This window comes from Acomys russatus, chromosome 4 (genome assembly GCF_903995435.1).
Source record: "Acomys russatus chromosome 4, mAcoRus1.1, whole genome shotgun sequence".
Lineage (NCBI taxonomy): Eukaryota > Metazoa > Chordata > Mammalia > Rodentia > Muridae > Acomys > Acomys russatus.
Genome location: NC_067140.1, coordinates 46,194,318 through 46,221,114, shown reverse-complemented (window position 1 = coordinate 46,221,114; position 26,797 = coordinate 46,194,318). Strand labels below are relative to the sequence as shown.

The 26,797-nt window shown below is 37.4% G+C and overlaps 1 protein-coding gene across 2 annotated transcripts in view; it reads left to right on the top strand.

Annotated features, from left to right (window-relative positions):
• The window catches only part of Mettl15 (methyltransferase like 15), a 173,338-nt gene that overhangs the window by 56,339 nt on the left and 90,202 nt on the right, over nucleotides 1-26,797 (top strand). For both annotated transcript variants that reach the window (XM_051144301.1, XM_051144300.1), the window contains exon 3: nucleotides 26,146-26,282. In XM_051144301.1, the coding sequence (XP_051000258.1) occupies nucleotides 26,146-26,282 (137 nt within the window). The remainder of the gene's footprint in view (nucleotides 1-26,145; nucleotides 26,283-26,797) is intronic.

Here is a 26,797-nt window from a genome sequence, read left to right as displayed (position 1 = left end):
AGTAGAAAACCACATCCGGTAGAGAACCTACAGTATACAGCCTGCACTCATGGCTCAAGGACATCAGGGAATAGGAGATACAACAAAATTAAGAACCAGAGGATCAGAAAACGTGCTATGAGACTGTGTTTTCGAGAAATGGCCCTGGTACCTCAACAAAATGACTGCCTAAGCAAGACCTGAATAATGCCTACACCAATTCACATGCTATGGGAAATATCATGGGGTCTCAGCCCTAGGAAAAGAAGTATAGCCAAATGACTGCTGAGAGACGGAACGTCTCTCTCACTATCCAGTACCAAAAGGCAAAGTACAAATTTGATAAATTTCTGACCTTTCTTTCATAAATGTAATGTATCAGTAAGATTTAAATTTCACTTGTACTTAACTTCAACTTCTGCTTACTTATTCACCTGGTCATTTATTTAGATGCACATACTATACAATGCTGTGCAATCAGCTATATACTCAGTACTCATTTGTGAATTATATTTGATAAGTCTTCTAAGAAATGATAACACATTGATGATGTCATAAATTACATAATCTTAAAATATTTTAAATAAGTCTTATATTTAAATAGTGAATTTTATTTTATTTTAACGAAAAAATATTACCCAATTCTACTTACTGCCAGTTAATGGAGCTCTCTATTGAGGTTTAGTAGGTGTGTTTTTCAAGCGCTCGGCCTAGGGGAAATAAGAGTGGTCTACTTGAAATACAAATGAAACAAATGTCTTCAAATTGGAAACATTTGCTGGTGAAGCAGATGTTTCATTTGAGACAAGTGTTTTAGCGTGTGTTAAGATGCCAAGCAAAATGTCTATGTGTGTAAAAAGCTATATTTAACATGAAATATGGCAGTGTGGGCCCAACACTTGAGTTGTATGTATTAAGTATGAAAAGGTGATTCCTAAAAGTGATTTTTTTTTTTTTTAAATTTCCCTTAGTTTTTTAATTTTCCCAATGATTTCTTCATCTAATGTGATTAAAAGTGATGAAGGCTCTTGGAATTTGGATTTTTTAGCTTCCTTTTAAGTCTTTCGAAAGAACAAAAAAGGTTATAACTTCTCAACAATGGAGCCCAGAACAGTGCCATATGCCTGTTATTCCAGTTACAAGGAAAGCAGGGCAGGTGGGTCTTGAGTTGGAAGGCAGCCTGGGGGACAGTGAGTTTCCTTTTCAAATCATGAGAAGGCGAATAACCTTTTATCAGTGTATGGCAAGCGCAGTGAGGACAGTTAACGGAATATAAATGTAAGTGAGGATTCTGACTCTGTTGAGTGTGCTTGTATATGTGCATGTCTGTGCATTTGGAGACTGGAGACCATCATCGATGTCGCTTATCACTCTCCCACAGGGTCTCTTGATGAAATTGGTCCCCAGTTACTGCCTAGACTGATGGCCACAGTGGCCTGGCAATAGGCCTGAATCCCTCCAAAGCTGTTGTAGGTTTGCAGGTGCCTCGACACCTGAGTGATTTATGTGAGTGCTGGGATCCAAACTGAGGCCATTGCTCAGCATCCACTTTACTGATGCCATCTCTTCCAGTTCAAGAATGCAATGCCCAAAATATTATGTTTGATTCTGTTTTAGTTACATTTCTCATTTATGTGACAAAATACCTAACAAGAAGCAACTTAAGGTTTGCAGGGTTTGTTCCACTCACATGTTGAAGGTGTAGTCCATCATGGTGGGGAAACATGACAGCAAGAGCTTGAGGGAGCTGCTAGCATTGTATTCATAGTGAAGAAGTAGAAAATGATGAATTCCTCTGCTCAGCTTGATTTCTCCTTCTTGGTCAGTTTAGGACCCCGCTCAGTTAGTGGTGCCACCCTCACTGAGGCTGACAATTTCCACTTCAGTTCACCTGCTCTAGATGATGCCTTACTGGTATACCCAGAGGTTTCCATAGTTATTCTAAATCCCATCATGTTGACAGTCAAGATTAATCAGTACAGTCTTAAGTACTTTCAAACTCAGGAAGGGAAGGCAAGTGTAATTCAAGTTACTTACATTTCCACACAGAAGAAAGTAATTTGAGTAGTGACTCCCTAATTTGGTTCTGTTTCCATTTGCATCTCCAAACATTTTATTAAAGACTAACCTTTACTTGTAGTATGGTTGATTGTTTAGGACTAGGTCATTATGTCTAACCATAAACATAAATGCATTCACTGTTCTTAGGCCAGAATTCTATAGTGGCAATTTATTGTTAATACTTTTCATATTAGTAAGTATGTATAAACACACTATGTTCGCCTCACTGTGATCACCTATAAGAATACACAAGAATTGTATAAGTAATTAAAAGTTATTTTAACTTTACCTTATTTCTAATTTATGAGGTTATTCACAAAGTTGCTATGAAAATTATTAAATTGTGTAATTATTTCATTGTGATTGATTACTTACAACCACATTCTGAATTACCTTTTGGGAGAAATTTTGTAGTTTAACATCCCATCAGCAGTATTACATGTGCCCTTTCCCTACAAGGATAATATAATACTTTTGTTCAAGAATACCTTATTTCCATTTTAATTTGCATTCCTTGACTATAAGTGAGGGTGAACATTTAATCATCAATCTAAATTATTTTATGCTCATCTAAAAATTCAGGAGTTATTTTTTTTATCATTTTGGACAATTTTAATATTATTTACATGAATACTTTCAAATTATATCCATTGCAAATAATTTACTCAAATTAAAACACTATGTATAAACTTTTGTATGTTTTCTCTATTAGTGTTTGACAAACTCTCATGAACCATAACCTTTTTTTAATTTGTTTGAAGATACAGTTATGCAATGGTTTTTATACTAAGGTATACATTCTTTATTTTATAATAATATGGGTATTTTTATTTCCTTATTTTAAATATTTCACATTTGGGGAAAGATAGAAACACAGACACACTGAGAGAGTGAGAGAGGAATATAAGGAGAAAAAAGAAAAGATCTCTCTCTCTCTTTCCCTACCCCTCACTCTCTCTCTATGCGCGCGCACGTGCGCGCGCGCGCGCATGTGTGTGTGTGTGTGTGTGCAAGTGTGTGTGTATTTGTATTCGTAAATGCATTAATGCAACTTAATGTTACTTGTATGTATGTTTTCAGGTTTGACTACTTGTTTTTAGTTAACCAATTGGTGTTTTTTTTCCTTGTGTAGAACCTATTCTTAATGTTCTTTATGTAGGATTGAGGACCCATGAGCTTTCCTCTGTCCGTGTCTGTTGGCATTATCATTGTTCAGCTCATGTCCAGGCATTCATGTTGGTGGGAATTTATGGGTGTTTTCTCTGATAATTCCTTTTTTGTTTGTTTGTTTGTTTGTTTTTTTGTTTTTTGTTTTTTTTTGTGTTTTTTTGTTTTTTTCTTTTTTTATTTTTTATTAATTTATTCTTGTTACATCTCAATGTTTGTCCCATCCCTTGTATCCTCCCATTCCTCCCCCCCCCATTTTCCCATTATTCCCTAATTCCTTTTTTTATATTTTATTAATTTATTCAAATTACATCTAAATTGTTATCCCATCCCTAGTATCCTCCCATTCCTCCCTCCCTCCCGCTTTCCTCTACTCCCCTCCCCTATGACTGTGACTGAGGGGGACCTCTTCCCCCTGTATATGCTCATAGGGTATCAAGTCTCTTCTTGGTAGCCTGCTATTCTCTGATACTTCTAAGAGACACAACCTCACAGCAAACTTCTTGTTCCTTTGTCTTCTACAGTCTTTCTGACTCCTTTTCTGAGCCTTAGGTACAGGAGTTGTTTTAGGCCCCATAATTCTGCATTTTGATTGGGTTTAGTCTTCTGTTATAGTCTCTGTTGCAAAGAGAAACTTCCTTGAGTAAGATTGAGTACTACAATTTTCTGCAAATTGCATAATATCATTCTTTTGAATTCGTTGTCTGAGAGATCCTCAAGGCCATTCTTACTGGACCTCATTTCTATAGGATTAGTGTTTTTGTACCATCACATGCTATGTTCATTTCTTTAAATGTTACTTTTATTTTCATGACTGGACTGGAGCTTGTAGGGTAGTTCATTAGCTATAGCTGTCTGTCTTTTTTCTGTTACCTTTTATCTTCAGTATAGACAGGTAATGGTTATGGAAACCACTAAATTGTAAGTGGGTTGAAACATTATTTTCTTTTGTGGAACTATTATTGAGGGCTACCGTTGGCTCTGTTTCTTAACAATTAAACTTTCTTATACAACCCAACTAGCTTACACAACGGGGGAAAAGGTCAAAGGGAAAAAAGAGTGAACCTTCTGGTATCTGTTCCATGGGATGAGTCCCTAGGTGTCTTTGGTCTGCAAGCTGGTCCGGCCTGTTCACTAATCCTTTTTCTGATCCACGTGCGCTCAAGCTGAGTCAGAACCTGTTGTTCCTCTGTCCTCTACGCCTGCCTGTCTCACCTACGAAGGGCAGTCTCCTTTTCCCATTGAGGGCTGATTAGAAGAAAAACAATAGTCCAGGTGGAGTCCCCAGGTCCACTTCCTGAATTCCAGGCCCAGGATGGCTCCACCCAGTCTATCTCAAGGCTAATCTCTGGGAGTATCTGTGGTGTGTCCAAGGACAAAGCCTGCCAAGATTGCTTTCACCTGTGACGAAGCTTACAGTCCTTCCCACAGGCTACAGTTTACCTAATCCTATGAGAGTTGGTCACTGTCTGTGAACAGATACTGTCCAGAAGTAGGCACACCCTTTGTTGTTCCTTTCCTCTGTTGCCTTCTTGTGAAGCTTTTCAAATCTTGTTGTTCTATCTTGAGTAAGCTCTGATTGGCCAGCCATTTGGAAAAGGGAGGTCTTGGGAAGCTAGGTATCTAGTTAGGAGGCCTGTATATATAAGCAACTACTTTTCAGAACAGGGATGTGTGATCTTGAAGGAGTGGACATCTGTTAGAGTGGTCCTATGAAATCTCAAGAGTATCTAGCATCATACAGCTTGAGCCAGATCACTCTGTGCCCAGAGGCACAGAGTGATCACAGATAAGATGGACTATCTTTGGCATGGGAAGGAGCAGAAACTAGCTGATGCTCAGGAGAACTATGGAAACATGGACATGTAATTTTTTTAATGTTAGAAAATAATATTAATGTTAATATTACACTATATGAGTGACTTAAATGCACATGCATGGTTCCTTTGGTTATTTTTCTTTTCTCTTTTCTTCATTTCAATCTTTCTTTCTTTCTTTTTTTATATTTATATATATATTTTGAGTTTGTGTTCTAGAGCTTTGCCTGCCTTTGCCTCCCAAGTGCTAGAGTTAAGGCATGCACCATTAAAATGGGCCCACTTGGCTACTTTTCACCACTAGCTTTTTATTCTTATATCTTTCACCCAACCTTGGCTTATTATGCAAAGATTAAGATTTTACCCATTGCCTTTTTACTTAAATTGAGTTTTGGTGACACTTAAAAATATAAGGAAAATGAGATTAGCACAATGTTGTCCAATTAGCTGTTTAAACTGGAGACAGCAGAGATAGATCATATACACCCTAAGTGACTATTCTTACCACCAGACTTTGGTTCAGGACCTGCTACACGAATTACTTTCCTTCTGTCTCTGAGTGTGTTTTCTTTTGTTCTGCATTAAAACCCATGACCTTGCATGTAACAGGTGAGTTCTCCAAATGGGTATCACTTTCAACCCCTAGAAAGATATTTAGTGGTCTCTGACAAACTCTTTAAAAAATTCATATATTCATTGTCATTTTTAGCAAGTAAAGTTTTTTTTGTTGTTTGGTTGGTTTTTGTTTTGTTTTGTTTTGTTTTGAGACAGGGCTTCTCTGTGTAGCCTTGTCTGTCCTGGGCCAGGCTGGCCTTGAACTCACAGTGATCCGCCCTCCTCTGCCTCCAAGTGCTAGAATTAAAGGCCACCACACCCAGATTAAGGAAAGTTATTGAGTAACTCTGATGTATTGGGACCTACTTCGTGTGGAATTACGTCATCTTAGATGTAATTCCTTTACTGGAATTCTGTTCTTATTACGAGTTAATGCTGTAGTGGCATTTAACAAATGTTTCAGAAATTGTTCTACAGCTGAGGGTACAGCCATGATAAGTGTGTACTTCATGTGTACAGCACTGTGCGTTTAGTTCCCACAATAAAAAAGACTCACATTCTTTATAATTTGTGTGTGGTGTATGTATGAAGTGTGGGTTCATTTGCCCATGCCCACACATATGTTAGCTGATGTTGGCAGTGTCTTCCGCTGTTGATTTTTCCGAGACAGATTATCTAACTGAATCTTTTCAATGGATCTTTTCAGCTATGCTAGCTGGCCAGTGAGTCCCCAGGATATTTCTGTCTCTTACAACAGTGCCGGGGTTACCAGGGTACAGGGCTGCATTCAGCTTTGTTGTGGGTGCTTGGAATCCCAACTCAGATTCTCATGCTTGGACAGCAAGCTCTTTACCCACTGAGCCATCTCTGTGCTCCCCAGTGTTCACCTTCTGGGTTGTGTTTTTAACATTAAATAATGGTTTGATAATTTCACAGAAGGAACTGAATCGTATGGACGCTCTTGTCCTAAGTTCTGGTCAGCCGCTGAGTTCCAGAGTCCTATCACCTCTGTAATCACTGTGCTTTGTAGATTTTCATTTTAGTGTTCTCAAAATTATAATTTTCTGAAGCTCAGGGTAGGTGATATAGTTATGGATGCCACTTCTTTTACTTCCGTTTTCTTAAATTTTCTTTTTTCTTTTTTGTTTTTTTTTGTTTTTGTTTTGTTTTTCAAGACAGGTTTTCTCTGTGTAGCCAGCTTTGTAAACCAGGCTGGCTTTGAACTTACAATGATCCACCTGCCTCTATCTCCTGAGTGCTGGGATTACAGGTGTATGCCACAATGCCAGCTTCTATTTCTCTTTTTAATTCTTAAAATTTCAGCATTAATATATTTTATGTGGAACAATGTTTATATCATAAAAGAAACTGCTCATTTGTTGAAATGGTAGTATAAGAATGTATACATTTTTCTTATGAAATCATTTATCTTAGCCAGTTTTTACTGTGATATTTGTGATATAGAGTTTACTGCAGTATGGTGAATGTGAATGTAGGTATATAGCTTATTTTATTATTGACTTATTTCCAAGAAACTACCAGAGCTCATAATAAAACAGAAAACACATGATATTGTAAGCTGAAACACTCTACCAATAAATACATTGTTGTTTTTATATTCCTCAGAAGCCTAAAGGAAATGTTAAATAATTTAGAGTTGGTTCATAATTCTAAGTTTCATTTCTTTCTTAACATCTGATTTGAAAATTTGGGACAAATAAATTTGTTGCAAAGCCACTGATAACTTAAACTAGAAAATGATTTTTTTCTGTTTAATTTAATGGTATTCTCTCCTGTGCACCATCGCTTTTTATTTCCAAAAGAAACAAAGCCTACAGAATAGCATAATAGATATATATAGGAGTATATCTAAGTGAATGTCAAATATTGTTTTTGATGAAAGATGCTACAAAGTACCTATAAAGGATTTTCCAAAAACTTTAATTGAAATTTTATACAGTTTTGTGAATTAAATACATATATTAATTGCTTGAGTTCTTATGTGACAAGTACAAGCAAATCAAGGTTAAATTTATCAGCCTAAATTAGCTATGGAAAAAGTGAGAGTAAATGACAGAGTTTAAGACCCAACTATATTAGAGATCCATTTGAAATGTAAAGGACCATCAAGGCTGGCAGATTTGGACACAGGAGGGCCTGCACAAACTGCTGCACCAGTCAAGGAGAATACATGCAGAAAACCTAGTTCCCTATTCAGATCTAGCCAATGGACAGTGCATTCTCCACAGTTGTGTGGAGAGTGGAGACTGACTCTGACATGAACTCTAGTGCCCCTATTTGACCACTTAACTTTGGTGGGGATGCCTGGTGGCACACAGAGGAAGGGGAAGTAGGTTATCTGTATAAGACCTGATAGGCTGTGATCATATGGTAGAGGAGCAGGTCCCCTTCTGTCACAGACCTAGGGGAGGGGAATAGGATGAAAGAGGAAAGGAGGCAGGAACAGAAAGATAAAAGTGAGGGGGTAACATCAGGATGTAATCTGAATAAATTATTTAAAAAAAAACAACAACTGGTAAACAGTTATAAGGGCAAGCTTCCCTGTGGTGATTAGCTTGCCAGAGCAGTAAACGTCACTTCTTATAACCTATCACTAGATACCTTACAAGGGTATTTTATGCTTTGTTAAAATAATATTTTGACAGAAAACTCATTAAACTAGAAGACCAAGTTCATCACAATGAGTTGTGTTGTCATCATAAAGGCACTTAGTTATGAAGAAATCCAAGACACTTGTCACAAGTTGGAGGCCAGCCTAGATACTTGAAATACTGTTTCAAAATAAAAAACAAGGCATAAACCAAGAATTTAATATTAGAAAACCATCACTAAAATCATTTGTTCCAAGATCATCTATTACAAAGCATAGTTGGTCAAGAGAGTGAGTGAGGAGATCAGTATTATGTGAGTTTTAGATTATTATGAGTTTGCATGCTTAATTATTTTTAAACAAAATACCTGTCTAACTTGCTTTGTATTTTTATGTTTATCGAATTTTATGTGATATAAATTTTTGATGATTCAGGTAAAACTATTTTTCTTATAAATAAAAAAAAGAAAAGAAAGAAAAACATCAATGACAGGGTGGGTAGTCAGTAAAACGCTTGTCTAATAATCCTGGGATCTTGGGTTTGATTTCCCTATAACCTTTGTAAACCTAGGCACGGTGGTGTGCACTTGTAATACTAGCACTAGGACCATGGAGAAAAAGGGTTTACATTTGGCTCCCTAACCAACCATCCTAGCCTCACTGGTGAGGCCCCTGGCAAATGAGAGACATAACACATAAAGTTGTACTCTAGCCTCCACACTGGCACACTGCGCACACAGACATTCACCTCTCTCTCTCTCTCTCTCTCTCTCTCTCTCTCTCTCTCTCTCTCTCTCTCTCTCTCTCTCTCACACACACACACACACACACACACACACACACACACACACACATAGACACACAAGATCCTGAAAGGATGATATTTTCATTTTCTGGCTACTGACCTGTATGAAGGAAGCTTACTGTGATTATCCACACCATAGTATTTTTAGCAATTTTCATTAACCCTCCTGTTCTTCATACAAGGTTAAAGGAATGGAATTGAAATACAAGGTTAAAGATAAGAGTAGAAACAGAATGAAGAATGAATTGTCTAATAATTTATTAAAACGTAATTAAAGAACATATTTTTAAAGTTGACAAAATATACAGTTTGTTACAGGAAAGAAATGTTTCATTTATAAATAGATGCAATTGAGGGTACCATATGAAATGTTTTGGGAAGTTGTGCAGTGTGGGTCATCATTCTAACACCAACTCTCTTGATAAAATAGAAAAAGGGTAAAGTTATAAAATGCATTGATTTTTTTGTTTGTGATGTAACTTTTATGTTCTTTTGAGGGATTTTCTTCTTTTATATAAGCCTGTGTAATACTTACAAATAAAGCAAAGTAAGTGCTTAGCAGACAATACTACAGGGAGCATCAAAAGACAGTAATGAGTCAAGGGACTTGGTAGGAAAAATGTTGAAAATGTACCCTACCTGTAAGATTGACCCATTATGTTCACAAATAGGTATGTTCTAATTTAACTTGGGGCCACAAATTTATTAGCATACGAAATATCTCCTTGTCAAAAAACACAGTCAAAGCTTGAGTGAAGTCAGTGATAATCTTTAGTAATTGCTTACACGTGTGCATATGTATATGTATATATACCCACACGCTTTTTAAATTTTATATCTTTTTAGATTGTTTTATTCGTGGAAATTTTTATACATATGTACAATATATATTAAATATATCACTGCACACTTCCTCCCTCCCACTCCCATTTTCTAACACATCCAAATTCTTAAGCTGTAATATTAAGTCATTTATATGTATTATTTCTAAGCTTTTAATATTGGCACTTAGTGTTATAAACTTCCTCTTGAACTATGCTCAGTATGTTCCAGAGGGTTTTTTTTTATTCATTTTTATACAGTTTGAAATTTTTATTTCTTTCTTCATTGTGTCTTTGATACACTCATTGTTCAGTGAGGAGCTCTTTAATATCCATGATGCTACATTTTTCCCAAACGTTTTTGTTTGTTGCTGATTTTCAGATTCATTGTATGGTGGGTCAAATAGTATAGATTACTTTAGTTTTTTGTATTGTTAAGATTTGAGTTGTGTACAGCATGTTGTCTATTTTGGAGATGCTTCCATGTGCTACTGAGTATATTGTATATGTTTTGGCATTTCAGTGGGCTATTCTACAAATATATGCTAGTCCATGTAATGGAAGATGTTACTTAATTTTTGAGCTTTCTCCTTTATTTTTGACCAAATTGACCTATCTACTGGAGATAGTTGGCTATTGAAATTTCCTACTATTATTGAAATTTTGTTATTTAATCTGTGTCTTTAATTCCTTTGGTATGTATCTCATATTGGGTGCACCAGAGTTTGATGCACATATGTTTAGGGTTGTGATACTTTTTCAGACTAATTGATTCCTTAATTAGAACAAAATGGCACCAATCAGGACCTAGGCCTGCGGGATGTGGGGAATGGGAAAGGAAAGAAGCATCTTACCTGGCCAAGTGGGCCCATAACAAAAGGGGTTTGTAAGTAGGACCCGCGGAAGGAGGAGGAAGAGAAAAAATAACTCATTAAGCAAAGGTGGCTGAGCTCATGGGCAGTAGGCCTGGAACTAGCCGTACACATTATTTTTATTAGAATGTTCAAATAACCTTGTCATTTGTCACCACATCCATTTCACAGTCTCCCTTATATTGTGTGTTGCTTTATGTTGTGTGTGCTGAATCACCTCCAAGGTCTTAGTATTCCCTAGGCTGCTTCATAGTGTGTATATGCAATCAAAATAACTTAGCATTTTCACATGCATTGAGTTTCTTTTATTAGGAAGAGTTTTAAATATTTGATTAGAACTTGATTTTTTAAAAGTACTGTTGGAAATTACACTTCTTTGCTAATATATGCATTACTGAAGACTGAAGAATTATAACAGTAGATTTTATTTTTTTAGTATTCTTTCCAAACCTTCCCCCAGAAGTGCCTTCACTTCACTGCTTCAAGTTTATAACACAAAATGATCAGACTTACACAGCTAAATTCCTTTTGTATAATGTTTTACACACACACACACAGACACACACACACACACACGTAAAGTGAAGTAAGTGGAAAAGGGCTTTCACTAAAGTTAAAGAATAAACATGAAAGGTAAGGGGAGGGGGCAGCGACGGAGACGCTGTAAATAGAGAAGGTACTCAGTTGGCCTAATCCAGTTGCTCCTCAAGGACTGGAGATTTTAAGGGTCTTTGAACAACTCTAATTTAGGGCTGGCCAGTTTGTCAAAAGCCAGGGAGGCTGATTCAGCCCAGAACTTTGAGGAAAACATGGATTGATCCTCCAGTAAGCGGGGCCTGATTGGCTGGAGCAAAAGCCTTTCAACCTTTGCTCCAGGGTTTGTAGGGTAGGGGAGAAGCTGAAACTTCCTTCTTTATTATCTATCTGCATGCATTCTTATCTGTGAATCTTTTAGGAATCTGTTTAACTCCTAGTCTCTCCCTCTCTCAGAGGCATAACTAAGAGCTCGTAGGATGCTGGGGCATAGACTGCTCTAACTGCTTTGAATTGGCAAATGGAACTTGTAGGTTGGCTCAGCAGACTGCCTAAGAGGATGGTTGATTAAGAGGCCAGCTTAAAACTTAACCAATGGCAAAGATTCAGAAGAACATATGACATCCATTTAATGACAGCATACAGCCGTCGCTCCTGAGGTAGCATCTGTAACATATAAAACTGAGACTGGTGGTATTAATATGATTCCAAGAGTGTAGTTATGAAAACAGCCAGGACAGGTTTATCTTTGTTATAGGAAAAGAACAGGCAAAAACCATCCAAAGAACTCTTACCAAGCTTTGTCATGTGCATCAGCTAGATTGATTATGTCTTTGCTACCATTATCCCACTGTAAGGTATATACTATGTGAAAGCTATTGGCTTGGGTTGGGAGTTTGAGTAGCTCTTCATTGCGCAGCTTAAGTTCAGAGGTTTGCCATTAGGTCTCATCCATTACAACCAACATGGAAACATTAAGAGGCAATGTTAATGATGGAAAATTTCTAGACATCATGATTAATGTAAGTCCTGTTTGATAAGGTAAAAAGTAAGCATACATCTGACTGTACCATGCATCAGAGTCCTGGAGAGGAACAAAACCTTCTTTTTTTAAAATTTTTTATTAATTTATTCTTGTTATCTCAATGGTTATCCCATCCCTTGTATCCTCCCATTCTTCCCTCCCTCCCATTTTCCCCTTATTCCCCTCCGCTATGACTGTTCCTGGAGGGGATTTCCTCCCCCTGTATATGCTCATAGGGTATGAAGTCTCTTCTTGGTAACCTGCTGTCCTTCCTCTGAGTGCCACCAGGTATCCCTCTCCAGGGGACATGGACAAATATGAGGCACCAGCGTACGTGTGAAAGTCATACCCCACTCTCCACTCAACTGTGGAGAATGTTCTGCCCATTGGCTAGATCTGGGTAGGGGATTGAGCTAGAAATAATCATAATGAGTGAGTTAACTCAGAAGCAGAAAGACTCAAATGGTATATACTCACTTCTATCTGCATACTAGCCCAAGGGGCATGTCCCACGAAAGCCTTCACTTACCAGGACACTGGGACAGAGGGGAGGACATCCTATTGGGACTCTAGATGAGAGAAGCATGGGAGAATAGTAAAGTAGAAGGATCCAGAGGGTCCTAGAAACCTACAAGTAGAACATTATGATAGGCAGATTTGGGCCCAAGGGTCCCACTCAAACTAAGGCACCAGCCAAGGACAATACAGGTGGTAAACTTTAAACCCCTACCCAGAACAAAACCTTCTTAAATCTGGATTGACATATGTTTTGTTTGCCAGATCAAAGTGTAACTGTGTAATCAGCTGTTATTACACCATACCCTTCATATCTAGCTGGTTGAATGTTTTACAAAGGACATCAGAGTAGCTGTTTCATTGGCAGTATCCTTCCAGCAATAGAAGCCCCAGCCAACACCAGATATGATGCCTGTGGGGGTGCCCAGATGGAGAACTAAATTACCATAATCCACAGGGAAATTCTTGTGATACCTTTTTTTTTTTTTTCCTAAGTAGCTACCTCAATCTTCTCATACTTTCCATTTTCTCTCTTCTGGTATCAAAAATGGTATTCCACTACCATTTTTATTTTTAAAGTTGAGTCATGGTTTTGTTATATAGCACTTCCTAAATATGTCTAGAACTGAAGATATCCTCTATCAACTTCCTAAGAACTTTGTACTGAGTTTACAGATTCATGTCATCATGCTTAGCTCAAGGTATTAGAGATATATGGAACGAAGAGAGGAGAAACACTTCTCTAAGCTGCAGAGATGTCTCACCAGGTGAAGTCCTTGTTGCCCAAGTACAAAAGCTCAGTACAAATTCCCTACCAAGTCCATAAAAGCCTGGCATGGTGCAACCTTTCTGTATCTCCAGTAATTAGGTTAGAGGAGGATATATTCTAGGGGATGGCCACTTAGTCATTCTAGCCAAAACAGTAAGTTCCAGGCAGTTAGAGACTTTGTCTCAAGAACAGAGGCAAGAATGGTACAAGAAAACACCCAAAGCGCGCAGGCGCGCGCACACACACACACACACACTTTCCCCTCCCCGACCCAAGAAATGTTTATCTCATTTCTGACTCTGTCCTAATTGTGCCACCAAGTTGTATTTTCTGAAGTGTCCTTGTTATACATTTCTGTGAGATGAGAATGTTTAGAAGTTATAAAGATTACATGAATTTTTAAAGTACAGAGTCTGTTTTTGCTGCACCTCTTGAGTCTGATGAGTTCTCTCTAGCAGGGAATGTTGGATGGCTCAGTATTGTGAGGGGCTTTTTTGAGTAATGAAAGCTATGGTCAATTCAAAACAGAAAACAATTATACTTTAACCCGAGACAATGTTCTGTAATGTGCAGTAAGTGTTGAACATCTCATTGTGTAATAGGTGGTTTCTATGACACTTCTGTACCCCAACGCCATAATTTATGACAAGTTTTTATTTCTCAAACTTTTCCTAGTCTATTCTATTAATATAAAAGAGAAGTAAATCATGATATAGGTTCAGGAAACAAACATGTTTTTTGCAATATGTACCTGACGTTCATTGTGATTAGACAACTTTATTTAATTAACCCTTTCTTAATTTATTTTTTGTCCTCTGTAAAGCATTAAGATATCCCAGCTCTCTTGTTTGCAGGTAGATTTTACTTACTTATCAAGAAATAAATAATAAAGATGAAATGTTTCAGGTTGTTCTTTATGCAAAATAATCATTGAGTGAATGTAGCTGTTATATTCTTGTTACTAACTTTCCTTACTTCAGCCTGTTCTTGCATGCTACGTGGGTACTCTTTTTTATAGAAGCCCCTTAACCACTATGTGTTACATCCTACTATCCATTTAATGGTATTGGCTCTTACGAATTCCTCGGTACTTGCCTAACATGCACATGGCCATATGTTCCTTTCCCACTATCACTGAAAAGAATAATGTTCAAAGAGCTTCAATTTTATCTAAAATGATATAAATTATTTGCCTCTGCCTTTCAGCAATGACATAAATTGACTTGATATCATCTCAACATTTTCCCCTAAGTTCCCTGGTTTACAGTAGTAACTAACATATGGACTAAAGAAAGGAATAAGTTACAATAAACAGAAAAACTTCTGGAAAGTACCAGAAGATTCTTCATTTCTCCTGTTACTCTTTTCTTCCTTCTTATAGTGTAGATTTCATTTTCATTGATGTTACAATTATTTATATACAATTACTTATATACTTACATACAGTTACTTACAATGCTCAAGCCTCCACATCAACTAAACTAGAGAGCCCATATACAATATTTGTATTGTCTCCTATGGCCTTCTCAATACAGAATACTCAGTGTATATACAGATTATGAATGAATGCATTTCCCTGATGACTAGAGATGTTGAGGATTTCTTTAAGTGTTTCTCATCTGTTCAATATTTCTCTGTTGAGAATTCTCTGTTTAGCTCTGTACCCTATTTTTTAATTTGATTATTTTGTTTGGTGATGTTCAATTTCTTTTTTTTTTCTAGGTGTTTTTTATTTTTATGTAAATAATTTATTCATATTAGATTTAAATTGTTATCCCCTCACTTATATGTTCCCATCACTCCTGCCTCTTTCACCTTATTCCCTTCCCCTAGGTCTGTGACAGAAGGGGATCTCCTGCCTTGCCGTATGATCACAGTCTACCAGGTCTCATCCTGGTAGCCTACTTACCTTTCCTCTGAGTGCCACTAGCCTCTCCACCAAGGGGAAGTGGTCACTAGCGTGCACCAGAGTTCATGTCAGAGTCAGTCCCTGCTCTCCACACAGCTGTGGAGAATGTGCTGTCCATTGGCTAGACCTGAATAAGGGTCTAGGTTTACTGCATGCATTGTCCTTGGTTGGTACAGTAGTTTGAGCAGACTCCCCTGGGTCCAGATCTGCCAGACTTGAAGGTCTTCTTTAGTTCTTCAGGTATTTTTCTTATTAAGCCTTTGTCAGATATAGGGTTGGTGAACATCTTTTCCCAGTCTGTAGGCTGCCATTTTGTTCTGTTGACAGTGACCTTTGCCTTACAGAAGCCTTTCATTTTCATGAGGTTCCATTTATTAGTTGTTGAAGTTGGTGTTCTGTTCAACTCTGGTGCCAATGAGTTCAAGGCTCTTCCCCACTTTTTCTTCTAACAGATTTAGTGTGTCTGGTTTTATCTTGAGGCCTTTAATCCACTTGAACTTTAGTTTTGTGCAGGGTGATAAAAAGGGATCTACTTGCATTTTTCTATAGGTATACATCCAGTTAGACCACCACCATTTGTTGAAGATACTTTCTTTTTTCCATTGTATGGATTGGCTTCTTTGTCAAAAATCAAGTGTCCATAGGTGTGTGCGTTTATTTCTGGGTCTTTGATTCAATTCCACTGATCAACTACCTTATTTCTATACCAGTACCATACTTTATAGTACAGCTTGAGATCTGGGATAGAGATTACTCCAGAAGACCTTTTTTTGTACAGGATTGTTTTAGCTATTCTGGGGTTTTTGTTTTTTCATATAAAGTTGAGAGTTGATTTTTCAAGGCTGGTAAACAACTGTTTAGGAATTTTCATGGGAATTGCATTGAATCTGTAGATTGCTTTTGGTAAGATGGCCATTTTTACTCTGTTGATCCTCCTGATCCATGGGCGTGGGAGATCTTTCCGTCTTCTGATATCTTCAATTTATTTTAGAAACTTGAAGGTTTTTTTCATATAAGCATTTCACTTGCTTGGTTGGAGTTACACCAACATGCTTTATATTATTATAGTATTTTTGGCTATTGATAAGGGTGTGGCTTCTCAAAGAACCAGCTCTTGGTTTCATTGATTCTTTGAATTGTTTTCTTTGTTTCTAATTTTTCATTTGAATTGTTTTCTTTGTTTCTAGTTTTTCATTTTAGCCCTGAGTTTGATGATTTCCAGCCATCACTCCTCTTTGATGTGTCTGTTTCTTTTTGTTCTAGAGCTTTCACACTTGCTGTTAAGTTGCTAGGATGGAATTTCTCCAATTTCTTTATAAAGGCATTTAGTGCTATCAACTTTCATCTTAGCACAGCTTTCGTTGTGTCCCATAAGTTTGAATATGTTGTACCTTCATTATTATTGACTTCTAGGAAGTTTTTAATTTCTTTCTTTTTTTTTTTTTTAATTTCATCCCTTACCCAGAGTTCATTATGTAGGGAGTTGTTCAGTTTCCATGAATTTGTAGGCTTTCTGTTGTTTCTGTTGTTTTTGAGTTCCAGTTTTAATCCATAGTGGTCTGATAAGATGCAAGGGTTTATTCTGACCTTTTTGTATCTCTTGAGGTTTTCTTTGTGACGCAGTATATGGTCAATTTTGAAAAGGTTCCATGCAGTGTTGAGAAGAAGGTGTATTATTTTGTGTATGGGTGAAATGTTCTATAGATATCAGTTAGGTCCATTCTATTCATAACATCTATTAATTTCATTTTTCTCTCTATTTAGTTTCTGTCTTGGTGAAATGTCTATTGGGGAGGTGTGATGTTGAAGTCTCCAATTATTATTGTGTGGTGTTGGATGTGTTATTTAAGTTTTAGTAATGTTTCTTTTACAAATTGGGTGCTCCTGTATTTGGGACATAGATAGTCAAAATTGAGATCCTCTTGGTGTATTTTTCTTTTGATGAGTATGATGTGTCTTTCCACATCCCTTTTGATTGGTTTTGGTTGAAAGTCTGTTTTATCAACTTACTTCTTGTGTCCAAGGCAATATCTATCTTTATCGCTGAGGTATGTTTTTTGTTTTTAGCACAATGATGTGTCTGTCCTGCTTTCACATCCATTCTCTGTCTCTTTATTGGAGATTTGAGGCCATTGATGTTGACAGATATTAATGACCAGTGGTTATTGGTTCCTGCTTTTTTATGTTGGTGGTGGTAGAGTGTGTGTGTATGTTGTCTTTCTTTTGGTTTTGTGGATGGGAGCTTATTCATTTCCTTTGTTTTCCTGGGTAAAGTTAGCCTCCTTGGGTTGGAGTTTTCCTTCTAGTATCTTCTGTAGAGTTGGATTTGTGGTTGCACATTGTTTAAAGTTGGTTTTGTCATGGAATATCTTGTTTTCTCCCTCTATGGTGATTGAAAGTGCTGAAAGATACTAGTCTGGGTCGGCATCTGTGATCTCTTAATGTTTGCATGACATCTGTCCAGGCTTTCCTTTCCTTCTTTGTCTCTGTTGAGAAGTTTGGTGTGATTCCAATACATTTGCCTTTGTATGTGACTTGGCCTTTTTCTCTTGCTGCTTTTAACAGTCTTCCTTTGTTCTGTATGTTTAGTGTTTTGATTATTATATGGCAGGAGGATTTTCTTTTCTTGTCCAATCTATTTGGAGTTCTGTAGGCTTCTTGTATATTCATGGGCATTTCTTTCTTTAGGTTGGGGATGTTTTCTTCTATGATTTTATTTAAAGTATTTTCTTAGTCTTGGAGCTGTGAGTCCTCTTTTTCTTTTATTCCTATTATTCTTACGTTTGGCCTTTTCATAGTGTCCCAGATTTCTTGGATGTTCTAAATCAGGACCTTTTTATATTTAACTTTTTCTTTGAGTGTTGTATTGGTTTCTTCAGTCATATCTTTTATCCCCGAGATTCTCTCTTCATTCTCTTGAATTTTGTTGATGATGCTTGTGTCTGTATATCTTGTCCTCTTCCTAGTTTTTTCCATTTCCAGAATTGTCTCAGATTGTGTCTTTTATATTCATCTGTCTCTGGTTGTAGGTCTTAAATCCTTTTATTCATTTCCATTCCTGTTTGATTGTAGTTTTCTGTCTTTCACTTATGTTTTAAGTTATTTGTCCAATTCTTTCATATTTTTCTTTGTGTATTTTTGTTCTAGTTTGAGGGATTTATTTTTCTCCTTTAAGAGCTCTATCATTTTCAAACCTCAGATTTGAAATCTTTCTCCTGTGCATCAGATGTGATAGCATCTCCAGGGTTTTTTGTGGTGGTGGAACTGCTGATCTCTGGTGTTATCAAGTGGTCCCTGGAGTTGTTGCTTTGGTTGTTCCCATGACCTCTTCCCACTGTGTTGTCTCTGGTGTTAGCTGGTTTGGTCGTCTCTGATATTCAGATATTGGGGCTTAGATTCTACACCCTACTCACTTCTGCTGAGCTTCCTGTCTCTGGTGCCTCTCTGTTTATGACCTGAGGAGGCCAGGCACCTCTGGTGAGATCGCTGTCTCTATTGGCTCCCTGACTGTGAACCGGGTGAGCTGAGGAGCAGAAAGTTGCTCGAGTGGGCCTTCTTGCCTCGAGGTGTCAGAGGGCAATGTGTGTCCCTAGTGCTTTGTGAGCCCATAGTTCTCTCTGTGCCCCGGGGGATCAGAGATTGTGCTCCTGTCATGCCATCTGTGGCTAGACCCTGGCACGGGGGCATCTGAAGGGACAGGGGAACTTTCTGTCATTTGCCCTGGCGGCCTTAGGTCGCCGCTTGTTTTCTAGGCTGTGGGGTCTTCTGTGGTCCAGGAGCCGCAGACACTGGAGTTCCATCACTCTACGGCTCTCTCCTGGTCATCGAGGGACTGGGGAGCTTTCTGCAGATTATCCCGGTGGCCTGAGGCCAGACCCATTTATGCTCTGCACAGTTTAACCTGTCTCACGGGAGGTACAACAGCACTGGTGTTTTGTAGTTTTCAGTTCAGTCCTTAGGTTATTGTCAGTCACTGCTGTCTTGCTGGTCAAACAAGGTGAGCTCTTCCATCTTAGATCCTTGGAATTTATTGTTGACAGGTGAAATTTAACTGTAAATATTTTTAAAGCATTTTTTGTCATGAAAAAATCAAAATTAAAAATTGCCAGAAGAAAAAATATCTTAGAAAGAAATCTTAAAGTTAAGCCAGGCCATATTGTTTCCACATTCAGATGGTAACTTACTATTAAAAATCTTGCACAGATTGGAAATGACTAATCAACATTAGGAAAATGTAACTGGGAGATCTGCCCTCATGCTGTTCATGGCTAAAAATTTCTTCATGCCCAATTTTAGCACTGGTGTTCTGATGTGAAATTTTTTAATAATATGAGCTGCTATATTGAAAAGAAATTAAATTATCAATTTCTGAGTCTCTGGATGATTCCAGATGCAGTGATCTCTATCACTTTCCGTCTTCAGTGAGGAGAATTACCCTAGTCTTCGCATCTTCCAAACATGAGAGACATGCGGGCAAATATAGGGCTAAAGTATCGTCAAAGACAAAAGTTTGTATAAGTATGGAATTAAGTTAAAATTATGCATGATTGCTAGCTTTATCCACACATGGTGTTTTGGTTTTTCATGCTTCATTTTAATTTTTGTTACTATTTTCTAATTTCAAAAATCAATCTTAAAACTATAACGCTTGAGTAAGTTTGTCTTCATCAGCGTCTGTGACAAAGAGCAAGTAATATTTATTCCAAGTAACATGCAAAGAACATTTATTTTATCTATGGAATATGTACAAAATGAAATGGCTGCATAGTAGCTGTGTCTGAGTATGATGGAGACATCTGCTCCTGTGAGAGTTGGGCATACCGTGTTCTGTCAAGTTCTGCTCCTGTGAGAGTTGGGCATACCGTGTTCTGTCAAGTTCTTCTCCTGTGAGAGTTGGGCATACCGTGTTCTGTCAAGTTCTTCTCCTGTGAGAGTTGGGCATACCGTGTTCTGTCAAGTTCTGCTCCTGTGAGAGTTGGGCATACCGTGTTCTGTCAAGTTCTTCTCCTGTGAGAGTTGGGCATACCGTGTTCTGTCAAATTCTGCTCCTGTGAGAGTTGGGCATACCGTGTTCTGTCAAATTCTGCTCCTGTGAGAGTTGGGCATACCGTGTTCTGTCAAATTCTGCTCCTGTGAGAGTTGGGCATACCGTGTTCTGTCAAATTCTGCTCCTGTGAGAGTTGGGCATACCGTGTTCTGTCAAGTTCTGCTCCTGTGAGAGTTGGGCATACCGTGTTCTGTCAAGTTCTGCTCCTGTGAGAGTTGGGCATACCGTGTTCTGTCAAGTTCTGCTCCTGTGAGAGTTGGGCATACCGTGTTCTGTCAAATTCTTCTCCTGTGAGAGTTGGGCATACCGTGTTCTGTCAAATTCTGCTCCTGTGAGAGTTGGGCATACCGTGTTCTTTCAAGTTCTTCTCCTGTGAGAGTTGGGCATACCGTGTTCTGTCAAATTCTGCTCCTGTGAGAGTTGGGCATACCGTGTTCTGTCAAATTCTGCTCCTGTGAGAGTTGGGCATACCGTGTTCTGTCAAATTCTGCTCCTGTGAGAGTTGGGCATACCGTGTTCTGTCAAGTTCTTCTCCTGTGAGAGTTGGGCATAGCGTGTTCTGTCAAGTTCTGCTCCTGTGAGAGTTGGGCATACCGTGTTCTGTCAAGTTCTTCTCCTGTGAGAGTTGGGCATACCGTGTTCTGTCAAGTTCTTCTCCTGTGAGAGTTGGGCATACCGTGTTCTGTCAAGTTCTTCTCCTGTGAGAGTTGGGCATACCGTGTTCTGTCAAATTCTGCTCCTGTGAGAGTTGGGCATACCGTGTTCTGTCAAATTCTGCTCCTGTGAGAGTTGGGCATACCGTGTTCTGTCAAGTTCTGCTCCTGTGAGAGTTGGGCATACCGTGTTCTGTCAAATTCTGCTCCTGTGAGAGTTGGGCATACCGTGTTCTGTCAAATTCTTCTCCTGTGAGAGTTGGGCATACCGTGTTCTGTCAAGTTCTTCTCCTGTGAGAGTTGGGCATACCGTGTTCTGTCAAATTCTGCTCCTGTGAGAGTTGGGCATACCGTGTTCTGTCAAGTTCTTCTCCTGTGAGAGTTGGGCATACCGTGTTCTGTCAAATTCTGCTCCTGTGAGAGTTGGGCATACCATGTTCTGTCAAGTTCTTCTCCGTCTCTCAAGTAGACATCACCTTCAAACATCAGTCCTTCCTTCTACAAACTAACTTTTCCTTCATTTTTTGGGATTAAGGTGTATACTAAGGGTGTTTACATCCAGGAGATCTCATAGACCTAGAATGTCTTTGGATGTGATCAGAGTAGTCATGTTGCTGAATTAAATTTCTCTACAGATCAGTATGGCCTACATCTGTTTGGTGACCATGGGATCCGTGGCTCTTTTGTTTACATCATATCAACAAACATGAATTAATGTCCCATTGCTCTACACTAATGCCACCACATTAAGTTAAAAATAGCGTATTTCTTCTTTGAACCATTTTAGTTTTATTCTGAGAAAACAGTTTCTTACAAACCCCCTCATCCTACAGTGCACAGATGCCTGAATGCCATTTCTCACTTTACGCCTTAGTGAACTTCCTAGAGAGTCATTTTTTTTCTGTCTATACATAACCACCAAAAACCAAAGTCATTCTCTGTTGTGCCATGAGGGACAAGAAATACTGGGAATCCATTACTGAGGGTTCATCCTTCCATTCCATCATCCAGCAAACTGTTCTCATTTTATACTTATCAAGTCATGACTTATCCACCTTTTTTCTCTAATTGCAGAGAAGTATCTTTTCTTATACACATTTCCTCCTGTTTAACCAGCATCTTTTATTTTTATTAAAATAAAAATTTTTATTTTTATTTAAAGATGCTGTGCTTTGCAGTAAGATGTTTTTGGCGGTCTCCAAAAGATAGGAAATATAAAATTATATTCCCTATGCCAAAAAAAAAAAACAAAACCCAAACAACAACTCATAATGAACATATATCCTAAAAGTATCTCCATAAGAATAGAAGGAAGATTGCAGGAGATACATAGGCACATTTTAGAACTCATTCTGGACCAAAGAGTGCAATGGAGTGAAGGAGAAAGCAGAGGTAACAACTGAGAGACAGGAAATGAGAGAAGAGACAGAGAAAACATGGATTAAAGATATTTTTCTAGAACCCAATCAATCCCTGTGAGGTTGGCTGATCCACAGTCGGTTGAATTTTCTTGTTTAGCATTTCCATGTCAGTCATAATACACATTACACTATTCAGGTTTTTATTTGCACTCTTCCTCTATGATTCCCCTCCTTTTATTTTTTTTTTAGAAAGAACACTGAGGGCTGGGCGTGGTGGCACACGCCTTTAATCTCAGCACTTGGAAGGCAGAGGCAGGCATATCATTGTGAGTTCAAGGCCAGCTTGGTCTACAAAGCAACTCCAGGACAGCCAAGGCTACACAGAGAGACCCTGTCTCAAAACAAAACAAAACAAAAAAACCAAAAAAAAAAAAAAAAGAAAGAAAGAAAGAAAGAAAAAGAAAAAGGAAGAATACTGTGAAGACTCCAGCTGGTAAGCTGGAGTTGTCTCCTCTCAGTTGCTGATATCATCTTAAGCTGCTGCGTCATACATGCTTTTCCTTTTAAAAAGCTGAATATTTCTATTTGTCTGTTCTGTTTCCTGAGTTTTCACTAGACCAGGTAGGAAAATTCTCACACATTTGGTAAGCTGTAAAATCACATCCATTTATTCTTAGGAGACATTCCCGAAGCTCACAGAACTAAAACAATATTGTTATTGCTATGCAGTTAATAAATAAATTACCTAGAACAAATTTGCTGTCAATAGTAAGGTTGATTTTTTTAAGTAAGTAATTTATAGCAAGTAAGATGAGCTAGGATCATGAGATTACATTTGTGACATATTTATAGAAGAGGCTTATAAAAAGGATCATTTAAAAACACTCATGTTGATCTGTTTTGTGAATTTCTAAGGGAAAAAAGTACATCCGTTACTTAACTTATTATCAACTTGTAAGATGAAAACTGTGACCTAATATCATATTAATTATCTAGAGGAATGGGAAAATTGTAATGCATATTATAATTTTAAAAATCAAAAGTGATTCCTCAGGTTATCTGTTAACACAGAACATGTGGTAGTATTCACTTCTGGTTTCACAAATCCCATTTATTTCCCCTTTTTGCTTGCTATATTACATTTGCCTGGTAATAAATGATTTCTCTCCTTATGCAGAAAGTTTCTTGATAGATAGTCCATCTTTAAAAGAATAATCATCATATGTTAAAAATAATCATGTAAATTATAATCATCACTGCACATAATCCAGAATATTTTGAAAAACAGAGACTTTCTCTTTTCAGAAACCGATTGAAACTTATTTGATGTGGGAAAAGTTAATCATATGGAAATTGTTTATTTAAATCTAATGTTCTGGCATTAGTTGATGTCTATACCAGATGAGCTTTGCCTGGTAAAAGTTCTTTGTTTAAATTATGCTGAACTCTCTGGCGTTTAAACAGAAGATGTTTGTCTAGTCACAAATTCGCATGAAGGCATACACTGCGACGTCATTTGATCATTAGATTTGCATTTATGTTTCTTCTTAAAAATATTTCTTTGTATTTAACATCTCTGTGTTTCGCTTGTGTATATATCTGTTCACTGTGTGCATGTCTGGTACCTGCAGAGGCCTAAGAAAATTTTGGATTCTCTATAACTGGAGTTACAGATGGTTGTGAGCTGCCGTGTGGGTCCTGGGAACAGATCCTGCTTCAACTTGAAGAACAACTAGTGCTCTTGACCACTGAGCCATCTCTCCAGCCCCACTACACATTTATTTTTTAAAATGTAAAATTACTGTTTAAAGTAGTAGATAATATATAGCCATGATTATGTTCTGATGCTGATAGCATAAGGTTAAGTAAGTTCTGAATTTTTTTTCTGCTGATCCTGGGGGGAAAGCTGTGTATGAGAATCTAAGTTTAAAGCCCCAGTACTCACTTAAAATTAGGCACGTGTACCTACCTACCTACACACACAAACACACACACACACACACACGCACATACACACGCACATGTACCCGCACACACACATACATGCACAGATATGCATATAGAAACAAAGATGATATACTTATCACATAAAAATGCATAAGTGAAAACATGTTAACAAGTTTGTACATTTTTATCATGATTACATCTCTTTCTGTTTTATGGCCATCTTCTTTCTACTTTATTAAGAAAACTTTTTTCATATAAAGAGTCTTTCCTCCAGATCATGTTTAAGGAACAGACATACTTTAATCCATTTCATGGATTTCCTTTCTTGTAAAGTTGGTACATAAAACTTTGAACATATGTACTTAAATATGTTTTAGGTCTGGTTGATAATCTTAGGCTATTTTTTATTGTATCCAGTATTACTATTGTCTTTGTTTTGTACTATCAGAGACCTTATTGAAAAATCTCATTAAACTAAAAGCATGACTTTATGAGAGTTCTCCGAGACTGCCCTTACTTCCAAATCTGCCTTAGCCATCTAATTTGTGCACATGTTTCTGATGCTACAGGTCAAGTTTCTTGCTCAATTGTAATTGTATAAATTCTGTTTTTAATGTGGCCAAATAAAATAACCAAGAAGATTGAGATCTAGTTCCTACATTGTCTATCTGGAATAATCTATGTATTTAAAGTTCTGTATCTACATGTATCTTAGTATCCTGGCAAAATTATCATTGGCAAATCTTTCAGTCTCTAAAGAGTCATGGTTTAGACAAGAAATGATATTATTACAGAAGACAATGCTGAATGCCATTTTAAAATTGTTTCTTTATGTTTTTAGATTATAATATAATTAAATTGTTCCCTCTTTCTCTTTCCTCCCTCCAACTCCTTGCATATACCTCTCCTTGCTCTCAAGTCTACAGCTGCCTTTTTCATTAATAGTTGTTACATACATATTTACATGCATAAATATAACCTGCTCAGAATATATAATGCTTCTCATATGTCTTTTATCCTTCTTGTTTTTAAGCACTGGAGAAATTTAAAGGCACTTGAATTGTGTTAGTTTGGTGCTTTTACCAAACATATGTACCAAGTTTAATAACAAGCTTAGAATTTGCCTCATGTTGTAGATATAAAAATCCTTTTGCATTTTTTGTCTTGTATTTGTTAGTTATTCAGTTTTCATATTATATTTTTTGTTGTGTGACTGTTTTTAGGAGTATCCCTTCTCATTTCCAACCTCATGATTATCTCTAGATTTCATTGAAAGTGTTTCACAAAATAAGTATGAAGTGAGCTATACCAATTTTAAGCCATCTCCAATGATGAGAAGTTATTAGAAGCATGGCCAGCTTTCAGCTAGCTATAAGGCACTTAAGCTCACATCATAGCTGTATGACCAGTTCTACCTCATAGTGAAATGTTAATGTGTCTTGGTTTTCCTTTATGTGCAATTGATTATTTTGCTGATATTCCAATCAGGTTTGTTTAGAGTTTTGCATTTTTTAACACTTATACTCAAAATAAATCCCAATCTCAATTCGGGGCATGGCGGGGAATGAATCTGTGGAAAGCAATACTATTTTTATGTTTGCTCCTATCTCTAAAACTGTTTGTTTATGCAAATTAAAGTAGTTGAAAACAATGTTATTTTCATGCTAAAGAGCAATTTCTTTTTCTATGTTGGTAAGGTTTTTCTAGATATGACATTTGGTTCAGGAGGGCACACAAAAGCCATTCTGCAAATGGAACCAGATATTACTGTCTATGCCTTAGACCGAGACCCAACAGCCTATGCTATAGCTGAGCAGCTTTCAGAAGAGTATCCGTAAGTAATACTCTATTTAATTTTGGTGCTGAGTTTTACCAAGTTTGGTTTGTCTCCCTGGAATTTGCTTTATCTTGAATGTTGCACTATTTTCATCTTACTGGCTATTACATTGTCACACCCACCTCTGCAAAAGAAAGGATTAATGTCAACAATATTTTCAGTGCCACAAAAAGTAATGGCATTAATGTATGTATCGTTTCTAAATCTGTGGGAAAAAAAATGACTCCAGCATACAAGGTTAAAGACACACAGAAATTTTCCATAAAAAAACCATTTTGACAATTAACATATTGTGAGGAAATCACTTGTTTTAGCTGTGTTTAATTATGTTTACTATGTACTGTTCACCAACCTACAGCAAGTTGATCTCAATTTTGAGACTAGGACTCAAGGCCTCCTGGGCAAGATATCAAGCCATCTTCTCCATAGTACACAGCACAATGCAATGCCAACATTTAGTAGTTACTTTCTATAAGCTTATCAGAATAAAGTATGTGAGATTTTTCAGAATT